General features: G+C 44.3%; 1 protein-coding gene across 1 annotated transcript in view; it reads right to left on the bottom strand.

The window, feature by feature from the left end:
- Positions 1-313: 313 nt before the first annotated feature.
- LOC126148456 (elastase-1-like) overlaps positions 314-24,139 on the bottom strand; it is a 56,375-nt gene continuing 32,549 nt past the window's right edge. The window contains exons 4-7 of the mRNA XM_049915758.1: positions 18,904-19,076; positions 11,519-11,626; positions 6,423-6,529; positions 314-757 (exon numbers count right to left, since the gene is read on the bottom strand). Coding sequence (XP_049771715.1) covers positions 575-757; positions 6,423-6,529; positions 11,519-11,626; positions 18,904-19,076 — 571 coding nt within the window. The 3' untranslated portion in view covers positions 314-574. The remainder of the gene's footprint in view (positions 758-6,422; positions 6,530-11,518; positions 11,627-18,903; positions 19,077-24,139) is intronic.

Here is a 24,139-nt window from a genome sequence, read left to right as displayed (position 1 = left end):
GCTGTAAACTAATGTAAACCACTGTAGAAACAAACAGGTTTATGTACTTATAAAAAAAATAGACGTTACTTTTGGGATTAGCCTCGTATTAGCGCTTGTCGCGGGAACACAATGGAAAGGCAAACAATCTTTTCGTGTTTGAAGATGAATGTAATGTTGTTCACGTTTTCTTTATTAAATTTCATGGCAGATTTTACTAAACTAATTTCTGTCGCCTTATTATAGTTGTTTAACAGTTTAGCAGCATTAAAATTTAGACTTTGTTTGTTTGTGCGTGTGTGTGTGTGTGTGTGTGTGTTTGTCAGAAAGATGAATAGGAGAGGGGGAAAGGCGTAAATACAGCTCACTTCCCATGCTTAAAACTACTGTTAAGTGGCCGGTACTGGTTCAGACGAAGTAAAAATAGAACAAATTAGCTGACTCATTTACTCTATATTGTACACAGAATTCAATTACATTACTTCTAATACACCACAGTTTAATTTAGTCGTAGAAGCCCATTTTATATCGCAGGAATTTCGAGAACGGATGAGCTCGTGAGCAGAATGGCAGGGCTTCAGGAAACGCAGGCACGTCATGCGGGGGTCTGGTCGACCTGGACGCCAGCCACGTAGGAGATCCAGTCGAGGTAGAGCGAGACGACGGTGAAGCCGGTGACGGCGTTGTTGCAGCCGTCGCCGCCGGCGATGAAGGTGTTCACGCCGATCACCACAGGCGTCCCGTTTCTGTTCTGCACCAGCGGGCTGCCGTAGTCGTCCTGCAACCACACGCGCACGTCCTCACGTGAGAAACAAGATTTTCGCGGCGACGTTATTCTATAAATGTTTCTAAGCTATAATGCCGCGTCAGATTCGTTTGTATTTTCCAGCTTCCCAAGACTTCCTCTTTAGTCGTCGACAGGAGTCGACGTCCGTGTTAACTGGCCGTGTGCTGCTTAAAGTAGAAAAATCTATGGAGTAAGCAAATAGAATTATTCTCGCCAACATACAGGATGATTATAATTAAACTTTCGCTATTTGAGAGGGCCCCTAAGAAAAACCACTGCTCGTAGGACAATGAAATTTTGTGGAAACTTCTGTAAGGACGTGCGGAAGAGAAATAACGAATAAAGCATTGAAAGAAACACATTTTAATTTCCACATGAGAGGGTAACATTGTACCGTGTTTATTTTCCAGGCTACAAAGGTTGCTCAGTGTGACGACCATCTGCATCCACGACAGCCTGTAGCCACACTAGAGATTCCAGGATTGTTTGCAGCACATTTCGCATGGTGGCCAAGGAATGTACGAGGGTGAGTCAAATGAAAACCTTAAATTTGGAATAACAAATGGAAATTTCGCTCCGTTATCCTGTAAGTTGGTAAGCGTGCTACAAACTGCGTGCAGAATGACCTGTAGGTGGCAACATAGAGCAGATAGACACATACCGTCGCAGTATCAGTATAAAGATGGCCTCCCTACTTGCGACTAGCACCAAGGAAGAACAGCGTTCTTTTATTCGGTTTTTGCGTAGTGGAGGTGTGAAACCTATTGAAATTCATCGACGAATGAAGGTTCAGTACGGTGATGCATATATTGTCACAGCAGCAGGTCTACGAATGGAGTAGGAAGCTCGCAAATGGTGTGACTTCAGTGGAAGATGCTCCTCGCCCAGGTCAGGCACAACGAGTTGTGACTCCACGGAACATTGCAGCAGTTGAAGCCATAGTGAAGGAAAACCGCCGACTGACACTGAATGACACTGTAGCATGTTTACAGATTAGTCATGGGTCGGCACACCACATTGTGCATGTTGTGCTCCAGTTTCACAAAGTGTCTGCAAGATGGGTGCCACGGCAGCTGACTCCTGAAATGAGAGAACGACATGTTGATGCTTGTGAAGAATTTCTTCGGCGCTTTGAACGAGAAGGTGATGGCTTCCTTGCAAGAATCGTTACTGGAGATGAAACCTGGGTTCACTTCAATCAACCAGAAACGAAGAGAGATAGCAAAGAATGGCGCCATTCCTCATCACCAAAACCAAAGAAGTTTTGAACAGAACCATCAGCAGGGAAGGTTATGCTGACTCTCTTTTGGGACGAAAAAGCCGTCATTTTGGAGTATTACATGCCTAGGGGGGACACTATCAGCAGTGCATCATACACAGGTCTAGTAAAAAATCATCTGCGGCCTGCAATCAAATCAAAGCGTTAAGATGAAGAGGTACGCCACGTGATGCACGAGTGGTTGCGTGGTCTACCAAAAGAATTTTTTTCTAAAGGAATTTTTGCACTTTGTAAGCGCTGGAGGACTTGCATTGAGCGTGGGGGAGATTATGTTGAAAAGTGATTCAGCTTTGTACCACTTCTGCACAATAAATAATATTTAAAAAAATCTTTAGGTTTTCATTTGACTCATCCTCATACGTAGGTCTTCAAGAACAATGTAATAATTGCAATTCCAAAGAAAGCAGCTGCTGACTATCAGTTTAATAGGTCATGGTTGCAAAATACCAATACGAATCCTGTACAGAAAATGGAAAAAATGGTAGAAGCCGATCTCGGCGAAGATCAGTCTGGATTCCGGAGAAATGTAGGAGCATGCGAGGTAATACTGACCCTCCGACTTATCTTAGGAGACAGCTTAAGGAAAGACAAACCTACGTATATAGCATTTGTAGACTTAGAGAAAGCTTTTGACAATGTTGACTGGAGTACTCTCTTTCAAATTCTGAAGGTAGCAGAGGTAAAATACATGCAGCGAAGGGCTATTTACAACTTGTACAGGAACCAGATGGCAGTTATACGAGTCGAAGGGCATGAAAGGGAAGCAGTGGTTGAGAAGGCAGTGAGACGGGGTTGTGGCCTACCCCCAATATTATTCAATCTATACATTGAACAAGCAGTATAGGAAACCAAAGAAAAATCTGGAGTAGGGATTAAAGCTCAGGGGAAATAAATAAAAACTTTGACCTTTGCCGACGACATTGTAATTCTGTCAGAGTCAGCAAAGGACTTGGAAGAGCAGTTGAACAGTATGAAACGTGTCTTGAAAGGTGGGTGTAAGATGAACATCAACAAAAGCAAAAGAAGGATAATGGTACGTAGTCGAATAAATACAGGTGATGATGAGGGAATTTGATTAGCAAACGAGACACTTAAAGTAGTAGCTAAGTATTGCTATTTGGGCAGCAAAATAACCGATTATGCTCAAAGTAGAGAGGTTATAAAATGTAGTCTGGTAATGGCAACAAAAGCATTTCTATAGTACAGAAATTTGTTAACATTGGCTATAGATTTAAGTGTTAGGATTTTTTTCTAAAAATATTTGCTTGGAGCGTAGCCACGTATGTAAGTGAAACACGGACAATAAACTGTTCAGACAAAAAGAGAACAGACGCTTTCGAAATGTGGTTTTTCAGAAGAACGTCGAGGATTATGTGGATAAATCACCTAACTAATGAGGAAGTACTGAATAGAATTGGGGAGACAAGAAATTAGTCAAGCAAATTGACCAAAAGAAGAGATTGGTTGGTAGGACACATTCTGAGACATCAAGGACCACCAATTTAGCATTGGAGGGAAGTGTGGGAGGGTAAAGATCCTAGACGGAGACCAAGAGGTGAATACAGTAAGCAGATTCAGAAGGTTGTAGGGTGCACTAGTTTTTCGGAGATGATGAAGCTCGCACAGGATAGAGACACACAATATTCCCCGTCTCCTTTTACACTGCCGCATAAGTTTCTGGTGACATCTGGTCGTCAGTTTCGTATTACACGGGGCTTCCGGATACTCCTGATCACGTAGAATATGTACAGATAAATTAATCATTTGTAAAAGTAACAGAGTTACTGCAGTGAAGTATATGTCTTGAAGGGACATAAGTTTCCAGTATTACTGCTTAAAACCTTTATTGATTATTACGATAGCTGAAACTTCCTGGCAGATTAAAACTGTGTGCCGGACCGAGACTCGAACTCGGGACCTTTGCCTTTCGCGGGCAAGTGCTCTACCATCTGAGCTACCGAAGCACGACTCACGCCGCGTCCTCACAGCTTCACTTCTGCCAGTACCTCGTCTCCTACCTTCCAAACTTTTCAGAAGCTCTCCTGCGAACCTTGCAGAACTAGCACTCCTGAAAGAAAGGATATTGCGGAGACATGGCTTAGCCACAGCCTGGGGGATGTTTCCAGAATGATATTTTCACTCTGCAGCGGAGTGTGCGCTGATATGAAACTTCCTGGCAGATTAAAACTGTGTGCCGGACCGAGACTCGAACTCGGGACCTTTGCCTTTCGCGGGCAAGTGCTCTAGCGCTAGAGCACTTGCCCACGAAAGGCAAAGGTCCCGAGTTCGAGTCTCGGTCCGGCACACAGTTTTAATCTGCCAGGAAGTTTCAGATCAGCGCACACTCCGCTGCAGAGTGAAAATCTCATTCTGATTACGACAGCTGTTTCGCAAGATATCCGCATTCAAGAACGTCTACGTTGTCCTGACGTATATATAACATCTGGTGTGACCGTAGCTGCTGACTGTTCTCGTTATATTTATGTGAATTCTAAAATATCGATTTATCGTCGATTTTAGCTGTTTTATACAGTGCGTCTTAATATTCTGATATAATATTGTAAATATGGTGTGTACTGTCAAAAAATTACACGAAATATTTACAGTACCATTTCAAAATGTTACGCCAGGCAGTATAAAAGTTGCACCACACTGAAAAAAAAAAAGTATAAAATCGACGTGAAATAGAATTTTAGAATTTCACATGAAATATAAGGAGAACAGTCACCAGATACAGTCACACGAGATGGTATATATACGTCAGGACAATGTAGACGTACTTGAGAATGTAAATCTTCCGAAACAGCTGTTATAATAATCAATAAATGTTTTAAACAGTGGTACTGGAACCTCACTAACAATAACAATTACATTCATAATACGAGTAAAACTCACACTAATCAGTTTCCAATTTTCCCAGAACAATGATTCAGTTTTAAAGTACGAGGGTTGGAACTTTAATAGGGGCAACTATTTATTTACAGAATGAGATTTTCACTCTGCAGCGGAGTGTGCGCTGATATGAAACTTCCTGGCAGATTAAAACTGTGTGTCCGACCGAGACTCGAAATCGGGACCTTTGCCTTTCGCGGGCAAGTGCTCTGGTAGGAAGGTAGGAAACGAGATACTGGCAGACGTAAAGCAGTGAGGACCGGGCGTGAGTCGTGCTTCGGTAGCTCAGATAGTAGAGCACTTGCCCGCGAAAGGCAAAGGTCCCGAGTTCGAGTCTCTGTCGGGCACACAGTTTTAATCTGCCAGGAAGTTTCATATTTATTTACAGTTCGTACAAAATAGATATGTGTTCCAAAGTTTTACTGATCTTCAAAGTAGTCACCAGCATTGTGTATAATCCGTTGCCAGCGATGTGTTAGTCATAGGATAGTCTTAGCAGTGCCAGTTGTGTTGACAGTTCGAGCGGCGCGGTCTATTGCCCGACGAATTTGTAGCAGTTCTGAAGTGAATACCTTGAAGTGTTTCCTTCAGTTTAGAATTCGAGTTGAACTCACGAGGGCTTAAGTTAGGGGAGTGCAGTAGGTGGTGTAGCACTTAGCACCCCATCAGTCAAAGAGATCAGTAACAGCTTGCACTGTAAGTGCTTTAGCATTGTCATGGAAAATGATGCTCAGGTCCTGCAGAAAGTGTCATCTGTCTCTAGCTGGTCGTAGGTTGTGTTCCAAAACTGAACAGCATAATTAGTGGTGACACTTTCTGCAGGACCTGACCATCATTCTGCAGGACAATGCTTAAGCACGTACAGTGCAAACTGTTAATAATTTGTTTGTTTGATGGGGCTGCTAAGTGCTATACCACCTACTGTTCTCCCATGACTTAAGCCCTCCTGAGTTCAGCTCGATTTCTAAACTGAAGGAGACGCTTCATGGCATTCGCTTCAGAACTGCTACAAATTCGTCGGGCAATAGACAGCGCCGCTCGAACTGTCAACACAACTGGCACTGCTAAGAGTATCCTATGACTTCCACATCGCTGGCAACGGGTTATACACAATGCTAGTGACTACTTTGCAAGTCAGTAAAACTTTGAAACACGTATCTATTTTGTGCGAGCCGTAAATAAATAGTTGCCACTATTACAGTTCCAACCCTTGTACATTACCATCAAAGCCAGGGGCTCGGACCCCAACCCGATTTGACAGAGAGTAAATAGCCCAAGTTGCGACTTTACTAGTTTTCTTTTTTTCGTAATTATGCTAAGAGACTAGCAGGATGTCTGCCTGCATAAAGAATCCCAGACGCAGATGGCTGCGAAATCAGAAGACTTGCATTAAGGGCTGGCACACGACACCTCACAAAGGGGAGCGTATGCCTTTATCCTTGTGATCAGATGGTTTTATGGAGTCAGTATTACAGCCGTACTTACACAGCCTGATTCTCCGTTGTGTCCCTTGGCACGCATGGCCCAACCTTCGTCTCCGTCGTCGATCACCTCCAGGATCGCGTAGTTCAAACTGTAGTCGGAGATGGCGTCTGGAACACAACATGTAACTCATACTGTGGAAGAAAGTCAAAAGTCGTTGGGATGGAATTGATGCGTTAAATATACAACATATTTACTTTGAAGTGAAAAGGTTCTGCCCTGAAAAAAGGGGCGGGGTGTAAGTCAAATATCCTTCAAAATTCTCTTCAACTTTCAGCCGCATCAAGTCGTGTAAAATCATTGTAGATTTCAAACCACGTGACGCGGCTGGAAATTCGAGAGAATTTTATCAGTACATATTGTCGAGAAACCTTAAATCTGGATATCAAATATCTTTTGTAGCAGAAGATCTAAGCTTTTTACAAATAAAGGTATAAACTTCGGTAGCAAATGATAAGCAGAAAAATATGACACCTGTAGTTTCAGTATAAAAACTCAGAAGGCAGAAGTGAGTTGTGGAATTGCAATGCGACACGCTCTGACTGTGGAACTATTATTTTAACTTCACGTTCAGCTAGAGTTCACAATCGTGTATCATTTTTGAAAGGACCCCACGATCGCCTAGGCTTTAAAATTGTTTATTTATAAAATCTACTATTGCTGGAAGAAGCATACTGCTGAGCTCTTCTGCCACTTAAGTTCAGCTACTTTACTCTTTGCATGATGCTACTCTTGGAAACAAACCAATTAACTTCCTGGCACATTCTGGATATTTCCACTCAGTTATGTCTAATGGAATAATTTTCTGGGGTAGCTCACCACAAAAACAACGTATTGATTGCACGTAAGCAAGCAGTAAGAATAATACACTACTGGTCATTAAAATTGCTACACCACGAAGATGACGTGCTACAGACGCGAAATTTAACCGACAGGAAGGTGATGCTGTGATATGCAAATGATTAGCTTTTCAGAGCATTCACACAAGGTTGGCGCCGGTGGTGACACCTACAACGTGCTGACATGAGGGAAGTTTCCAACCGAGTTCTCATAAACAAACAGAAGATGACCGGCGTTGCCTCATGAAACGTTGTTGTGATGCCTCGTGTAAGGAGGAAAAATGCGTACCGTCACGTTGTCGACTTTGATAAAGGTCGGACTGTAGCCTATCACGATTGCGGTTTATCGTATCGTCACATTGCTGCACGCGTCGGTCGAGATCCAATGACAGTTGGCAGGATAAGGAATCGGTGGGTTCAGGAGGGTAATACGGAACGCCGTGCTGGATCCCAACGGCCTCGTATCACTAGCAGTCGAGATGACAGGCATCTTATCCACATGGCTGTAACGGATCGTGCAGCCACGCCTCGATCCCTGAGTCAACAGATGGGATCGTTTGCAAGTCAACAATCATCTGCACGAACAGTTCGACGATGTTTGCAGCAGCATGGACTATCAGCTCGGAGACCATGGCTGCGGTTCCCTTGACGCTGCATCACAGACAGGAGCGCCTGCGATGTTGTACTCTCAACGACGAACCTGGGTGCACGAGTGGCAAAACGTCAATTTTTCGGATGAATCCAGTTATGTTTACAGCATCATAATGGTCGCATCCGTGTTTGGCGACATCGCGGTGAACGCACATTCGAAGCGTGTATTCGTCATAGCCATACTGGTGTATAACCCGGCATGATAGTGTGGGGTGCCATTGGTTACACGTGTCGGTCACCTCTTGTTCGCATTGACGGCACTTTGAACAGTGGACGTTACATTTCAGATGTGTTACGACCCGTGGCTCTACCCTTCATTCGATCCCTGCGAAACCCTACATTTCAGCAGGATAATGCACGACCACTTGTTGCAGGTCCTGTACGGGCCTTTCTGGATGCAGAAAATGTTCGACTGCTGCCCTGGCCAGCACATTCTCCAGATCTCTCACTCATTGAAAACGTTTGGTCAATGGTGGCCGAGCAACTGGCTCGTCACAATACGCTAGTCACTACTCTTGATGAACTGTAGTATCGTGTTGAAGCTGCATGGGCAGCTGTATCTGTACACGCCATCCAAGCTCTGGTTAACTCAATGCCCAGGCGTATCAAAGCCAGAGGTGGCCGTTCTGGGTAAAATTGCGCGAAAATGTAATCACATGTCAGTTCTAGTATAATATTTTTGTCCAATGAATACCCGTTTATCATTTGCATATCTTCTTGGTGTAGCAATTTTAATGGCCAGTAGTGTACATGGACGGAAGAAATCGCAAAACCAAGGAGGAGTTGTTCGACGTAAACGAAAGTTGATAAGCGTACTTCTAACATCTGAAAGATGATGTCTATTCAGATTTCACGCTATTCTCATAAGAGTGGCCCTAGTACGGTCACTACGAGGATGCGAATCAGGTTTGCTTTAAATACACGCTGTAACAGTCTTGAACGTTAATTACCTTCCAGATTGGACGTGGTGAGTTGATGTCAGTCAATAACGCCATTAAGGCGACAAAGACCCCATTATTAGCACCTCACAGAGTTTGAATGGGGTAGTGTAATAGGGCTACAAGAAGTTGGATGTTCTTTCTATGATACTGCAGAACGACTTGGCGGGAATGTAGCCGTTGTACGTGCTTGCTGCCAGCGGTGGTCACCAGACTGTTCGGTTGCAAGAAGACCCGACGGCAACGTGGCACTACTGAGAGGGAAGACCATCGTGTTCTGTGTGTGGTTCTAGTGCATCGTATTGCATCTGCAGCAGCAATGTGAGCCGCAGTTGGCACCACAGTGACACAACGGACTGTTACAAATCGGTTGCTTCAATGACAGCTCCGAGCCAGACGCTCTGCACTGTGCATTCCACTGACCCCAAACCATCGCCATTAGTGACTTCAGCGGTGTCAAACGAGAGCTCATTTGAGAAGAGGGTGGAGGTATGTCGTGTTTTCTGATTGAAGCTGTTCCTGCCTCGGTGACAGTGACGGCCGTGTGTTGGTTAGAAGAAAGCCAGTTGAGGGCCTGCAACCAACCTGTCTGACCTGGAGCAATGGTCAGGAGTGTGATTTCGTATGACAGTAGGAGCGCTCTCGTGCTTATCCCACGCACCCTGACTGCAAATTTGTACGTCATTCTGGCGATTCTACTTGTATAGCCATTCATGAGCAGCGTTCTAGGGGGTGTCTTCTAACAGAATAACGCTAGCCCAGATACTGATGTTGCAACTCAACATGATATACAGACTGCGACTTGTTGTCTTGGTCAGCTCGATTACCAGATCTGTCTCCCATCGAGAACATATGGGACATCATTGGACGACACCTGCAGAGTCATTCACAAACAGCATTAGCTATCCCTGTATTGACCGACCAAGGCATGGAATTCCATCCCACAAACTGACATCCGGCATCTGAACAATACAATGCATGTACGTTTATATGCTGGCGTTCAATATTCTGACGGTTACACTGGTTATTAACGTACCTGCATTTCACATCTGCAATGCGTATCTCGCGCTTACATTAACCTGTCATCTTGCAATGTCAGTCACTTACGAGTTACCAAGACAAGTGTATTCCCGAACTTTCATTACTCTAATTATTTTTTGCTGTTGAAAATCTTTTCCGTCAGTGTATGTAGTTTTCACCCAGGCCGTCACGTAGGTACACCTTCACAGAGTTAGGCATTTTAGCTGTACCGTTGAAATAAATATATTCGCTAATAAATTCGTCGTAAGTAATCCATCACAATTTGCGAATAACAGTGATGTCCATACGAACAACATTAGAGGGGGAAAACGACATTCATTCGTATCATTAAAGATATCAATGGGTTAGGAATGAGCAAAAATTTTTGATCATTTGTCCAATAACATACAATAACAAGTTTAAAATATAATTTCTTCTGGAGAACTCACTCTATCCCATGAACGAATTTCTATTTAAAAGTTGAAAAACTGATAGCCTGGAAAAGAAATTAATTGAATTTAACACCCTATACCTGTACATATCTTATAAAATGATTCGTTCCACATCATTTCGATTAAAGAATCGTTCAAATGCTCTGTGCAACATGTAACTAACTAACAATATCGTCCATGTGGTCATAATCAAATTCAGTACTATGAAAACTTTCTTCGGGATACGTCGAAACTTTAAAAAATACCTGAAATGAAAAGCAGCATATGTTGGACATTTAGTTTAAAAAAGTGGGTATTTAATTAAAATATTATTTTGCACCAACATAATGACCATATTTTCGGTATTTAAATAAAAAATTGGTATGTGATTAAAAGTGTAATTTTACGACAGTGCGCGGTACTACTTGAAAGGCAACTACGTAATCTGAAGGCTTGTGGTAGAAGGTTCTACGGGATATATTCCAGTTCAGAAGGCTCTACAGAAAGCCACATCCGAAGGAGTTCCGTAATTACAATAACAACGAAATTCTTCATCGCTTATCGATTGGAAACAAACGGAAATTTAAATGTGAATTTCGTAGAAAGTTATTCAGTATAAAGTTAAGAAACATGGGCTGCGATGCGACGCAATCTAAGCGAGATCTAATGCAACCTCTACCTCTTACCGTGCCTGTATTTCGAAATTAACTATAGTTGCAGCAAGAATATTTATTACCCCGAAGTTTATTTTTATTCATCCAAAGGAAAACGAGTTACACCGTTAAAATTTTTAAGGTACTTTATCCATTTCTGAATTAGCATACGATACAATTTCTGGAAGACCCGAACTGAATTTCGGAATTCGTTTCCCTCCCATGTTTACATGTTAATACCTGGATCGATTTTGCTAGCCCCGTCAAATATCGGTTTTCTTATCGAAAGTTGTCTTACACGAATCGCTTCTAGAAATCAGCCGTTCCAGTTTAAAGTTACTCAGCGATTCTCCGCGTACTTTCCGCCCGGGTTCTACCCGCCTCTGCACAGAGCGTCGGTCGTTATTAACTCTGCAGAGGCGATATTTTGCAGTCTCTACCATGACGAATTTTGGTCGCCATACACAACACACTGTTGTCTATTATAATTTACAGTATATCAAGAATGTTTTGCAGTACTCCGAAATTGAAAACGTTTAATGACAAGAGACTGCAGCATTTCTGTACTTGCGGACGCAACAGTAGTGGTTCCAAATCCCACGAAGACGCCCTCCTGTCCCAAGTAGACCTTGCCGATCTCCGAGCGAGCGGGCAGTTTGGCTGGCTGCACGTAGGCTGCAACATAAACAAAAAACATGTTTTTTCACACGTCTTGTAGGATTCAAAGCTGATATATCACACTGTCAAGACATGACTAAATTCTAAGAGGAAACGAAACCCACAGGACAAAATATTAGTGACCCCCTTAAAATAGCGCAATGGTAGCTTTGGAGTGCACCCATCATGTGACCCACCACTGCTGCCGTTTAAGTGACAGTCAAATGAAAACCGAACATTCAGGACAGCCGCACCGTGAAATCGTTCCATTCAAAACCAATCACCACACACTTTAAGACATCTATTCCACTGGGAGGCGATACGATCAGTCCATGTTTCGTTAGAACGCGGCCGGCCGCTGAAGGATCCGCAGCTGCACACACTCTTACACCCCCTCCTCCGACCGAAACCGTCGTCCACACATTCATTTCTGCAAGTAGCCAAATATGTGAAAATCGCATGATGTCCGGGCTGTACAGTGGATGTTACAGTGTTTCCTAACCAAATCGCTGAAGCGCATCCTTCGTCTGACTGGCAGTGTGATGGCGGGCGTTGCTTTATAACAGGATGACACCGTCCAACAGCATTCCTGAGCATTAATGCGCATCGCAGCTACTGCAAGTGTCTTAATACCGCTGCTTGTTGATTGTGGTTCCACGCTCGAGGAACTCGACGACCAGCCGACCTCTGCAGTTGAAGAAGAAGGTCATCATGAGCTTACCGGAACTTGTGTGAACAACTTTGGATTTCTTTGATGGGATAGATGAGGGATGTTTCCACCGTTGGCTTCAGCGTTTGCCCTCGGTCTGTCGTAATGCTGTTGGACGATATCATACTGTTGCAAGATAACAACCACTGACATACAGGGTGTTACAAAAAGGTACCGCCAAACTTTCAGGAAACATTCCTCACACACAAATAAAGAAAAGATGTTATGTGGACATGTGTCCGGAAACGCTTAATTTCCATGTTAGAGCTCATTTTAGTTTCGTCAGTATGTACTGTACTTCCTCGATTCACCGCCATGATTTCATACGGGATACTCTACCTGTGCTGCTAGAACATGTGCCTTTACAAGTACGACACAACATGTGGTTCATGCACGATGGAGCTCCTGCACATTTCAGTCGAAGTGTTCGTACGCTTCTCAACAACAGATTCGGTGACCGATGGATTGGTAGAGGCGGACCAATTCCTTGGCCTCCACGCTCTCCTGACCTCAACCCTCTTGACTTTCATTTATGGGGGCATTTGAAAGCTCTTGTCTACGCAACCGCGGTACCAAATGTAGAGACTCTTCGTGTTCGTATTGTGGACGGCTGCGATACAATACGCCATTCTCCAGGTCTGCATCAGCGCATCAGGGATTCCATGCGACGGGGGGTGGATGCATGTATCCTCGCTAACGGAAGACATTTTGAACATTTCCTGTAACAAAGTGTTTGAAGTCACGCTGGTACGTTCTGTTGCTGTGTGTTTCCATTCCATGATTAATGTGATTTGAAGAGAAGTAATAAAATGAGCTCTAACATGGAAAGTAAGCGTTTCCGGACACATGTCCACATAAGATATTTTCTTTCTTTGTGTGTGAGGAATGTTTCCTGAAAGTTTGGCCGTACCTTTTTGTAACAACCTGTAATTACCAATCAGGCGAAGGCTACGCCTCAGCGATTTGGTTGAGAAGTACTGCAACATTCCCCCTACAGCCCACGTCCTTCACCGTTGATTTTCACATCTTTGGCGACCTGTGGAAAGACGTGTGTCGACGCCAGTTTCAGTCGGACGAGTAACTGCAAGACTGGGTACAGTTGTGCACCATCAGCGGCCGACCACGTTCTACAGATCAGGAACTGATCGTCTCGTCTCCCAGTAGGATAAATGTTTTATCGTGTGCTGTGGTTCCTTTTGAATGGAACCATTCTATGATCCTGTCATAGCGGGTGTTTGGTTTCCGATTGACTGCCTCTCTAAGTCATGGCAGTAAAGTGGTGTACATTTGTCAGTCTACTGAGTGGTATCAGGGCAGTGAGATGGGTCGACCGAGAGACATACGAGTACGGTAACAAAACAGCAGAGACAAGCAGCCGTGTTTGGGAGTGCCTATGACTATACGGCGAATAAAGTTGCCCGATTTGTTGATGTGTCAATACGGACTGTCCAACGATTCTATAAACAATGGTGTATCACTTGCAGCAGTGTAACAGGGCGTAAGAACAGTGGTCTTAAGAAGATCCATACCGACAGTGACTGAAACGTGTGTGATGTGCTATCAGTGAAAAACGGTTTCAAACTCAACGGGAGTTGCTGCTGTCAGTAGAAACAGGTACAGCTCAACCAGTTTCCTACCGAACATAAGGTCGTATGAATGAAACGGAGAATGTACATTGTTCTCGGAATTTCAGCGCACATTCTCACGTTCGCATGAATAAAGCGAGTCCGAGAATATACTTCATCTGAGAATGTTCTCAACATGGATGTAAAAAGTTGTTCAATGAAGAAAACGTTCTCCGGTTTCATATGAATGAAACTAAACAAGTTTCCCACAAGCGAGGAACATTCTCGGTTTTTTTTTAAGTGAGTGACATAACAGGCACTGAGATGACAAATGTCGTGGGATAGCTATGAACAATTATACAGATGACATTAGTATCGCGTACCCAAGATATAAAAGTACAGTGCATTGGCGAAGCTGTCATTTGTACCAAAGTGATACATGTGAAAAGGCTTCCGACGTGGTTATGGCCGCACGACGGGAATTAACAGACTTTGAGCGCGTAATGGAAGTTGCAGCTAGACGCATGGGACATTCCTTTTCGGAATTCGTTAGGGAATTCAATATTCTGCGATCCACAGTATCGGGAATACCAAATTTCAGGCATTACCTCTCACTAAAGCCAACGCACTGGCCGACGGCGTTCACTTCACGACCAAGAGCAGTGGCGTTTACCTAGAGTTGTCAGTGCTAACAGACGAGCAACACTGCCTGAAATAACGGCAGAAATCAATGTGGGATGTACGATGAACGTATCTGTTAGGACAGTGCAGCGAAATTAGGCGTTAATGGGCTATGGTATCAGAAGACCGATGCGAGTGCTTTCGCTAATAGCACGACATCGCCTGCTGCGTCTCCGCGGGACTTGTGACCATATTGGTTGGATCCTAGACGACTAGAAAACCATGGCATGGTCAGATGACTCCCAGTTTCAGTTGGTAATGCCTGACCGTAGGGTTCGAAGGTGACGCTGACCCCACGAAGCCATGGACCCAAGTAGTCAACAAGGCACAATGCAAGCTAGTTGTGGCTCCACAATAGTATGGGCTGTCTTGACTAGAAAAGGTTATTTTCGGCTACTTGGAGACCATCTGCAGCCATTCATGGACTTCATGTTCCCAAACAATGTCGGAATTTCTATTTCGCTAAGTTACTGAGCTACCGTTGTTTGAGTTTGATTTGAAGAACGTTCTGGACAATGGTCGAATGTCGTTGTTGTTGTTGTTGTTGTTGTGGTCTTCAGTGCTGAGACTGGTTTGATGCAGCTCTCATGGTCGAATGGGCACGAAAAATTCCGTTTGAACTCATTTGGCTTTGTGACGGGAAATAAACAACGCTTTCTGTTGACAGTGGGCATCGAATGAAATATGTGATGAGCGGTGTTTGTTTAGGCCGACTTCATCTACACATTTCAGAAATAAAATTGCAAATATCTGCCGAAACAACACAGAAAATGTGACTGAAGACTCTTAGTGAGGCACTTCATGCAATTAAAGGAATTACAAACTAGTATGTTTCCTTATTGCAGTATGCTAGCTATCGCTTGATCCTTGACCCGCAGTGTCAGCCATCGTTAATCGGATTTGCCACGTTAATGTTTAAGGGGTGGCCGGATGCCCTTCCTGCCGCCACCCCGTACCCCCTGGGACGGAATTAGTGTACCCCAGCTGTCTGCGTCGAGTATAAATCGTGAAGTAGTGCGAAAGTGTTCAGATGTCTGCGAGCCGTGTAACTGAGGCGGAACATGGGGACGAGCCCGGTATTCACCTAGCGGGATGTGGAAAACCGCCTAAAAACCACATCCAGGCTAGCCGGCACGCCGGCCCTCGTCGTTAATCCGCCGGGCGGATTCGATGCGGGGCCGGCGCTCCTACCCGAGTCCAGGAAGCAGCGCGTTAGAGCTTTCGGGTACCCTGGCGGGTTATGTTTCCTTATTGTAGTACGCCTATCCTAAATAATTGCTGAAACCTTAACTTCAACTTTATGCCGAAAAAACTACATATTATTACCAGTGTTATTATATACACTGAGGCGACAAAAGTCATGGAATACCTTCAAATATCGCGTCAGATCTTCTTTTGCCCGGCATAGTGCGGAAATTCGACGTGGCATGGACTGAAGGAGTCACTCGAAATTTCCTGCAGAAGTATTGAGCCGTGATGCCTCTATAACCGTCCACAACTGTGAAAGTGTTGCCGGCGCATGATTTCGTACACGAACTGACCTCTCCATTATGACGCATAAATGTTCGATGGGATCCACGTCGGGCGATCTGGTTGGGCAAATCGTTCTCTCAAATTGTCCAGAATGTTCTTCAGACCAACTGCGACCAATTGTGGCCCGGTGACATAAGCATTGTCTCCATAAAAATTTCATTGTTTCGGAATGTGAAATCCATGAATGGCTGACAATGATCTTTATGTAACCGAACATAACCATTTTCAGTCAATGGTCGGCTCATTTGGACTAGATGACCCAGTCCATTCCATGTGAACGCAGCTCACACCTTATGTAGCCACCACCAGCTTGCACAGTGTCTTGTTGACGTACATGGCTTCGTGCGGTCTGCGCCACACTCGAACGCTATCATTAGCTCTTAGCGACGCCTCTGACCAGGCCACGGTTTTCCATTTGTTTAGGGCCTAACCGATATGGCTCAGGAGCCCAGGAGAGGCGCTGAAGGCTTTGTCTTGCTGTTAGGACAGTCGCTGGCATCGGTCGTCTGCTGCCATAGTCCATTAAAGCCTAATTTCGCAGCATTATCCTAATAGACACGTTCGTCGTAGGTCCGGATTGATTTCTGTGGTTATTTCACACAGTGTTATTTGACTGTTAACACTGACAATTGAACGCAAACGCCGCTGCTCTCGGTCGTTGTGTGAAGGCCATCGGCAATTGCGTTGTCCGTGGTGAGAAGTAATGTCTGAAGTCTGGTATTCTCGGCACACTCTTGACACTGTGGATCTCGGAGTATTGAATTGCGTAGCGATTTCCGAAGTGGAGTGCCCCTTACGTCTAGTTCCAAGTACCATTCCGCGTTCACAGCCTGTTAGATCCCGTCGTGCAGCCGTAATCACGTCGGAAACCCTTCCACAAGAGTTACCTGAGTATAAAAGACAGCTCCGTCAATGCACTGCCATTTTAAGCCTTGTCTAGGCGATACGACCGCCATCTGTGTATGAACATACCGCTGTCCCATGACATTTTATGCTGTTCATTTTTGTAACACAACCTACGACCAGCTTAGAAACAGAAGTGATGATACTTTCTGCAGAAACTGACCATCATTTTGCAGGACAATGCTCAAGCACGTACAATGCAAGCTGTTACTGATTTGTTTGACTGATGGTGCTGCTAAGTGCTATACCACATACAGCACTCCCCTGACTAAGTCCTCGTGAGTTCAACTCAATTTCTAAACTGAATGAAACACTTCACGGCATTCGCTTCAGAACTGTTACAGATTCGTCGGGCAATAGGCCGCGTCACTCGAACTGTCAACACACCTGGTATTGCTGACAAGGGAACCTCCCCATCGCACCCCCCTCAGATTTAATTATAAGTTGCCACAGTGGATAGGCCTTGAAAAACTGAACACAGATCAATCGAGAAAACAGGAAGAAGTTGTGTGGAACTATGAAAAAAACGAGCAAAATATACACTGAGTAGTCCGCACGCAAGATATGCAACATCAAGGAAACTACGAGCTGAGGAGCGCCGTGGTCCCGTGGTTAGCGTGAGCAGCTGCGCAACGAAAGGTCCTTGGTTCAATCCTACCTCGAGTGAAAGGTTTCAATTTTTTATTTTCAGACAATTATCAAAGTTCATGCACTCAAACATGATCAACTTCGCTCTCCAAAATTCCAGGACGTGTTCAGATTTTCTTGGACACATGCAGGATTTGACGGTCTACACACGGAAAAATTTGAAAACGTTAAAAACATATGTTTTGACAGAGCACAGGGAAAACTGTGCGACCGTGAAACTGTTGCATTCATTTGTTGCAGGTTATGTGACAAACTCTTATGTTTTCATCACTTTTTGGGAGTGATTGTCACATCCACAAGAAAACCTAAATCGGGCAAGGTAGAATAATCTTTTTACCCATTCGCCAAGTGTACAAGTTAGATGGTTCGACTACATATTCTTGTCAGGTGACGCACATGCCGTCACCAGTGTCGTATAGAATATATCAGACGTGTTTTCCTGTGGAGGAATCGGTTGATCTATGACCTTTCGAGCAAATGTTTTCGGTGCCCATTGGAGAGGCACGTCCTTTCGTCTACTAATCGCACGGTTTTGCGGCGCGGTCGCAAAACGCAGACATTAAACTTATTACAGTGATCAGAGACGTCAATGAACGAACGGACGGATCATAACTCTGCGAAAATAAAGAATGTAAACTTTTCTCTCGAGGGAAGACTTGAACCTAGGATCTCTCACTCGGGAGCTGCTCACGCTAACCACGGGACCACGGCGCTCCTGAGCTCACATAATCCTTAATGTTGCTTATCGTGCGCATGGACTACTCAGTTCGTATATTTTGCTTATTTTTTTCATAGTTCCACACAACATCTTCCTATTTTCTCGATTGATCTGTGTTCAGTTTTTCAAGGCCTTTCCACTGTGCCAACTTATAACAAAATCTGAGTAGGGGTGCGATGGGGAGGTTCCCTTGTGAGAGTAGCCTACGACTTCCACGTCGCTGGCAACGGGTTATACACAATGCTGGTCAGTACTTTGAAGGTCAGTGAAACTTTGAAACACCTATCTATTTTGTACGAGCTGTAAATAAAAAGTTGCCACTATTAAAGTTCCAACCCTCGTATGACCTCAGTGTATAGAGGAACCGACAGTACTGTCCATAAACATATCACGTTGCTAATTCAGCTATCGTATCAGTTTATGAGTTACGATTCACTTCGAGTCATCTGGTCCTGGCGTGAAATGTATGAAGTAGTGATAGTAATATGAGTCGGGTACTTGTAATATGGTACTGAGAAACCAGTGTGATGGTACTTACGGGAAAGCGGAACATTCGCGCCGAGGTCGATGAGTCCGACGTCGCTGGTGAGCCCAGTGAGCGCTGCGTCGTAGCCGGGGTACTTGATGCCCCTGATGGTGGTGACCACGGTGCGGCCCGGCTCCACGGCAGACAGGTCGGCTGCGCCTAGGTACACCTCCCAGTGGGTCAGCCTGCAATACCCACCAGGAAACTACAACCCTGCTTCTCTTGCAACCCTAAACTCCAGCCGTCCGGGGTGGCCGTGCGGTTCTAGGTGCTACAGTCTGGAGCCGAGCGACCGCAACAGTCGCAGGTTCGAATCCTGCCTCGGGCATGGATGTGTGTGATGTCCTTAGGTTAGTTAGGTTTGATTAGTTCTAAGTTCTAGGCGACTGATGACCTCAGAAGTTAAGTCGCATAGTGCTCAGAGCCATTTGAACCTAAACTCCAGAGCGCACTGCGGGAAGATTAACTGAATGCTTCGGTGCGCGGATATCATGTAGTTACCCTCCAGGTGCATTGATAATGCATACACAGGAATTATATGGGGGTTGCACGTACATATGGAAACACCGCGAGAATGTATGCTTGAACATAATGCAGATGCTACCGAAGCCTGCAGGATGTACTGTGCGTTTGTACACTAACTGTGTGATGTCATCTACACCTTCCAAGTGCCAGTTGTGATGCGAACAGTCTACTATGTGGTTGTGAGTGCATTGCGTCGGAGCTAAATGAATTCGAACGAGGTCAAATTCTTGGTGTTCGTGTGATCGGTGCTCCTTAAACAAGGGTGCCAAAGAGTTTGGTGTTTCAAGAGGCACCGCATCGATGATTTCTGCTGCATACAGTGAACGTAGAAGACATTCATCCACCAAGTCACAACAGGGACGAATGTGTGTGTTGAGTGATTGTGATAGATGGCCACTTTAGACGTTTGTGACCAAAAGTAAGAGGATGAGAGCGGAAAAAGTCACTAAAGAACTTAATGTCGCACTTGTTAACACTGTCAGCACCAAAACGACTCAAAGAGACGTCCATAAGTAGGGAACTGCAGAGTGATCTGGAATTCTTCAGTCATACAAATACCTGAAACAGGGAAACGTGGTGTCAAAACCGTAAAGCCGTGAATGTAGAAGAGGGTATCAGTGATCATAAGTCAGTGGTTGCATCAATGACTACAAGTGTAATAAGAAATGCCAAGAAAGGAAGGAAAATATATTTGCTTAACAAGAGTGATAGGGCATAAATCGCAGAATATCTGAGTGACCACCATCAAACGTTCATTTCTGAGGAAGAGGATGTGGAACAAAAATGGAAAAAATTCAGAAACATCGTCCAGTACGCCTTAGATAAGTTCGTACCGACTAAGGTCCAAAGCGAGGGGAAAGATCCACCGTGGTATAACAATCATGTACGAAAGGTACTACGGAAACAAAGAAAGCTTCATCATAGGTTTAAGAGTAGTCGAATCATAGCTGATAAGGAAAAGCTGAACGAAGCGAAAAAGAGCGTAAAGAGAGCAATGAGAGAAGCATTCAACGAATTCGAACATAAAACATTGGCAAACAATCTAAACAAGAACCCTAAAAAGTTTTGGTCATATGTAAAATCGGTAAGCGGATCTAAATCCCCTACACAGTCACTCGTTGACCACGATGGCACCGAAACAGAGGACGACCGAAGAAAGGCAGAAATACTGAATTCAGTGTTCCGAAACTGTTTCACTGCGGAAAATCGTAACACGGCCCCTGACTTCAGCCGTCGCACGGACGCCAAAATGGAAAATATTGAAATAAACGATATCGGAATTGAAAAACAACTGCTATCACTTAGTAGCGGAAAAGCATCCGGACCAGACGAGATACCCTTAAGATTCTACAGTGATTATGCTAAAGAACTTGCCCCCTTTCTATCAGCAATTTATCGTAGATCGCTGGAAGAACGTAAAGTACCTAGCGACTGGAAGAAAGCGCAGGTCGTTCCCATTTTCAAGAAGGGTCATAAATCAGATGCGAATAATTATAGGCCTATTTCGCTTACGTCAATCTGTTGTAGAATAATGGAACATGTTTTGTGTTCTCGTATTATGACGTTCTTAGATAATACAAATCTCCTTCATCATAACCAACATGGATTCCGCAAACAGAGATCATGTGAAACTCAGCTCGCCCTATTTGCCCAAGAAATTCACAGTGCCGTAGACACTGGCGAGCAGATTGATGCCGTATTCCTGGACTCAGGAAGGCATTTGATACGGTTCCGCACTTACGTTTAGTGAAAAAAATACGAGCTTACGGAATATCGGACCAGGTTTGTGATTGGATTCAGGATTTCCTAGAAGAAAGAACACAACATGTCATTCTTAACGGTTCAAAATCTGCAGATGTAGAGGTAATTTCGGGAGTACCGCAAGGAAGCGTGATAGGACCTTTATTGTTTACAATATACATAAATGACTTAGTTGACAACATCGGTAGCTCCGTGAGGCTATTTGCAGATGACACGGTTGTCTTCAAGAAAGTAGCAACATCAGAAGACTCGTACGTACTCCAGGAAGACCTGCAGAGGATTAATGCATGGTGCGACAGCTGGCAGCTTTCCCTAAACGTAGATAAATGTAATATAATGCGCATACATAGGGGCAGAAATCCATTCCAGTACGATTATGCCATAGGTGGTAAATCATTGGAAGCGGTAACGACCGTAAAATGCTTAGGAGTTACTATCCGGAGCGATCTGAAGTGGAATGATCACATAAAACAAATAGTGGGAAAAGCAGGCGCCAGGTTGAGATTCATAGGAAGAATTCTAAGAAAATGTGACTCATCGACGAAAGAAGTAGCTTACAAAACGCTTGTTCGTCCGATTCTTGAGTATTGCTCATCAGTATGGGACCCTTACCAGGTTGGATTAATAGAAGAGATAGACATGATCCAGCGAAAAGCAGCGCGATTTGTCATGGGGACATTTAGTCAGCGCGAGAGCGTTACGGAGATGCTGAACAAGCTCCAGTGGCGGACACTTCAAGAAAGGCGTTACGCAATACGGAGAGGTTTATTATCGAAATTACGAGAGAGCACATTCCGGGAAGAGATGGGCAACATATTACTACCGCCCACATATATCTCGCGTAATGATCACAACGAAAAGATCCGAGAAATTAGAGCAAATACGGAGACTTACAAGCAGTCGTTCTTCCCACGCACAATTCGTGAATGGAACAGGGAAGGGGGGATCAGATAGTGGTACAATAAGTACCCTCCGCCACACACCGTAAGGTGGCTCGCGGAGTATAGATGTAGATGTAGATGGATGAAGTAACGGAAGGAAGTAATTTGGTCGGCTGAATCTTGTTGCGCACTGTTTCCAGCTTCTGCCGGAGTTTACGTCCCAAAGGTGAAATATGACGACCGTTCGATGATGATTTGGGCAGTCATATCGTAGTATTTGGTGGACACCATGGTACTCCGGAGAGGCGCATTACTACCAAGGATTATGTGACCATTTTGGCTAAACAGGTACATCCCATGGTACAATGTTTGTTTCCCAACGGTAATCCTGTGTTTCAAGACGACAGGGCACCTATGCACACAGCTCGCGACGCCCAGGACTGGGTTCGTGAGCGCGAGGCTAAATTGCCACATCTCCCCTGAACTCCTGCCATCCTTCTCAATGTTATTGAATCTTCGTAGCATACTTTGGGAAGAATGGTACATGGTCGCTATCCACCTCCATCATCAGTAGCCGAACTTGCCACTATTTTGGAGGAAAAATGGTACGACATTCCCTTCAAATCCATACAGGACTTCTATTTATCCATTGCAAGACGGCTGAATGCCATTTGGTTTTTTACACCGTATTAGGCATAGTAATGTGTTGTGTTCTTGGTATTTCCATAGTTCTGTCCAATCCTCTACATCTACATCTACATGGATACTCTGCAAGTCACATTTAAATGCCTTACAGAGGGTTTCTCGAACCACCTACACAATTCTCTATTATTCCAATCTAGTTTAGCGCGCGGAAAGAACGAACACCTATAGCTCCCTCTAGTACCATGGAAGTTATTCCCTGTATGTCTAAGGCAGTCTCCCAACAACACTTTTCTGCTCATTGCCCTTCTTGCAGTATTGTTATTGGTATCCTCAACCCACTTGGTATCTAGTTCGTAATTCCGGCTTGTAGGTGGAGGTCCTTCTGTCTGAGGGAATCCATTTCAAAATTCTTTCGTTACTTAGCTACCTTTTTTCCTCGAGACCTTCGTAGTGAAGCAGAAATGATTGCGACTGGTTCCTTTACTCTCGTTAACGCACTTCTGATGATTAATTCCAATCACTTTTTCTTCTCCAAATATGCACTTCCAGTGAGAATTTCGAATTTATCGCTTTACCTCTAGTTCAACCCTTAAATTGGGACTTTCTCGCCCCACCAGTCATTTTATTCTTTATTTCACACAATAATAAAGACCAGACATTGTTCATATCGTTATAAATCGTCATTAGAACTTCCCTTAGTGCAAAAGGTTTGATACTCTGTATTCTGAGTCCACAGAGAGCGAAAAAAGGATGGGTAGCAATCTCGTGTCAGGAGGCATCACGATTTATTTATTCATTTATTTTGAGTCATCAGTCTTCTGACTGGTTTGATGCGTCCCACCACGAATTCCTCTCCTGTACCAACCTCTTCGTCTCAGAGTAGCACCTGCAACCTACATCCTCAGTTATTTGCTGGATGTATTCCCATCTCTGTTTCCCTCTACAGTTTTTACCCTCGAAAGCTCCCTCTAGTACCATGGAAGTCTTGACAGATATCCTGTCATCCACTCCCTTCTTCTTGACAGTGTTTACCACATATTCCTTTCCTTTCCAATTCTGCGCAGAACCTCCTCATTCTTTATCTTATCAGCCCATTCAACATTCGTCTGTAGCATCACATACTTCGATTCTCTTCCGTTTCGGATTTCCCACTGTCCACGTTTCACTACCATACAATGCTGAGCTCCAAACGTAGATTCTCAGAAATGTCTTCAAATTAAGGCCTGTGTTTGATACGAGCAGATTTCGCTTGGCATGGATTACCATTTTTTCCCGTGCTAGTCTGGTTTAGATGACCTCTCCGCTCCGTCCTTCATTGGTTATTTTGCTTCCTAGGCAGCAGAATTCCTTAACTTCATATACTTCGTGAGCATCACTCTTGATGTTAAGTTTCTCGCTGTTCTCAGTTCTTCTACTTCTCATTACTTTCGTCTTTC

Source organism: Schistocerca cancellata, chromosome 2 (assembly GCF_023864275.1).
Source record: "Schistocerca cancellata isolate TAMUIC-IGC-003103 chromosome 2, iqSchCanc2.1, whole genome shotgun sequence".
Classification (NCBI taxonomy): domain Eukaryota; kingdom Metazoa; phylum Arthropoda; class Insecta; order Orthoptera; family Acrididae; genus Schistocerca; species Schistocerca cancellata.
The sequence above is the reverse complement of the archived record's forward strand: the minus strand, read 5'-3'. Positions and strand labels throughout refer to the sequence as shown.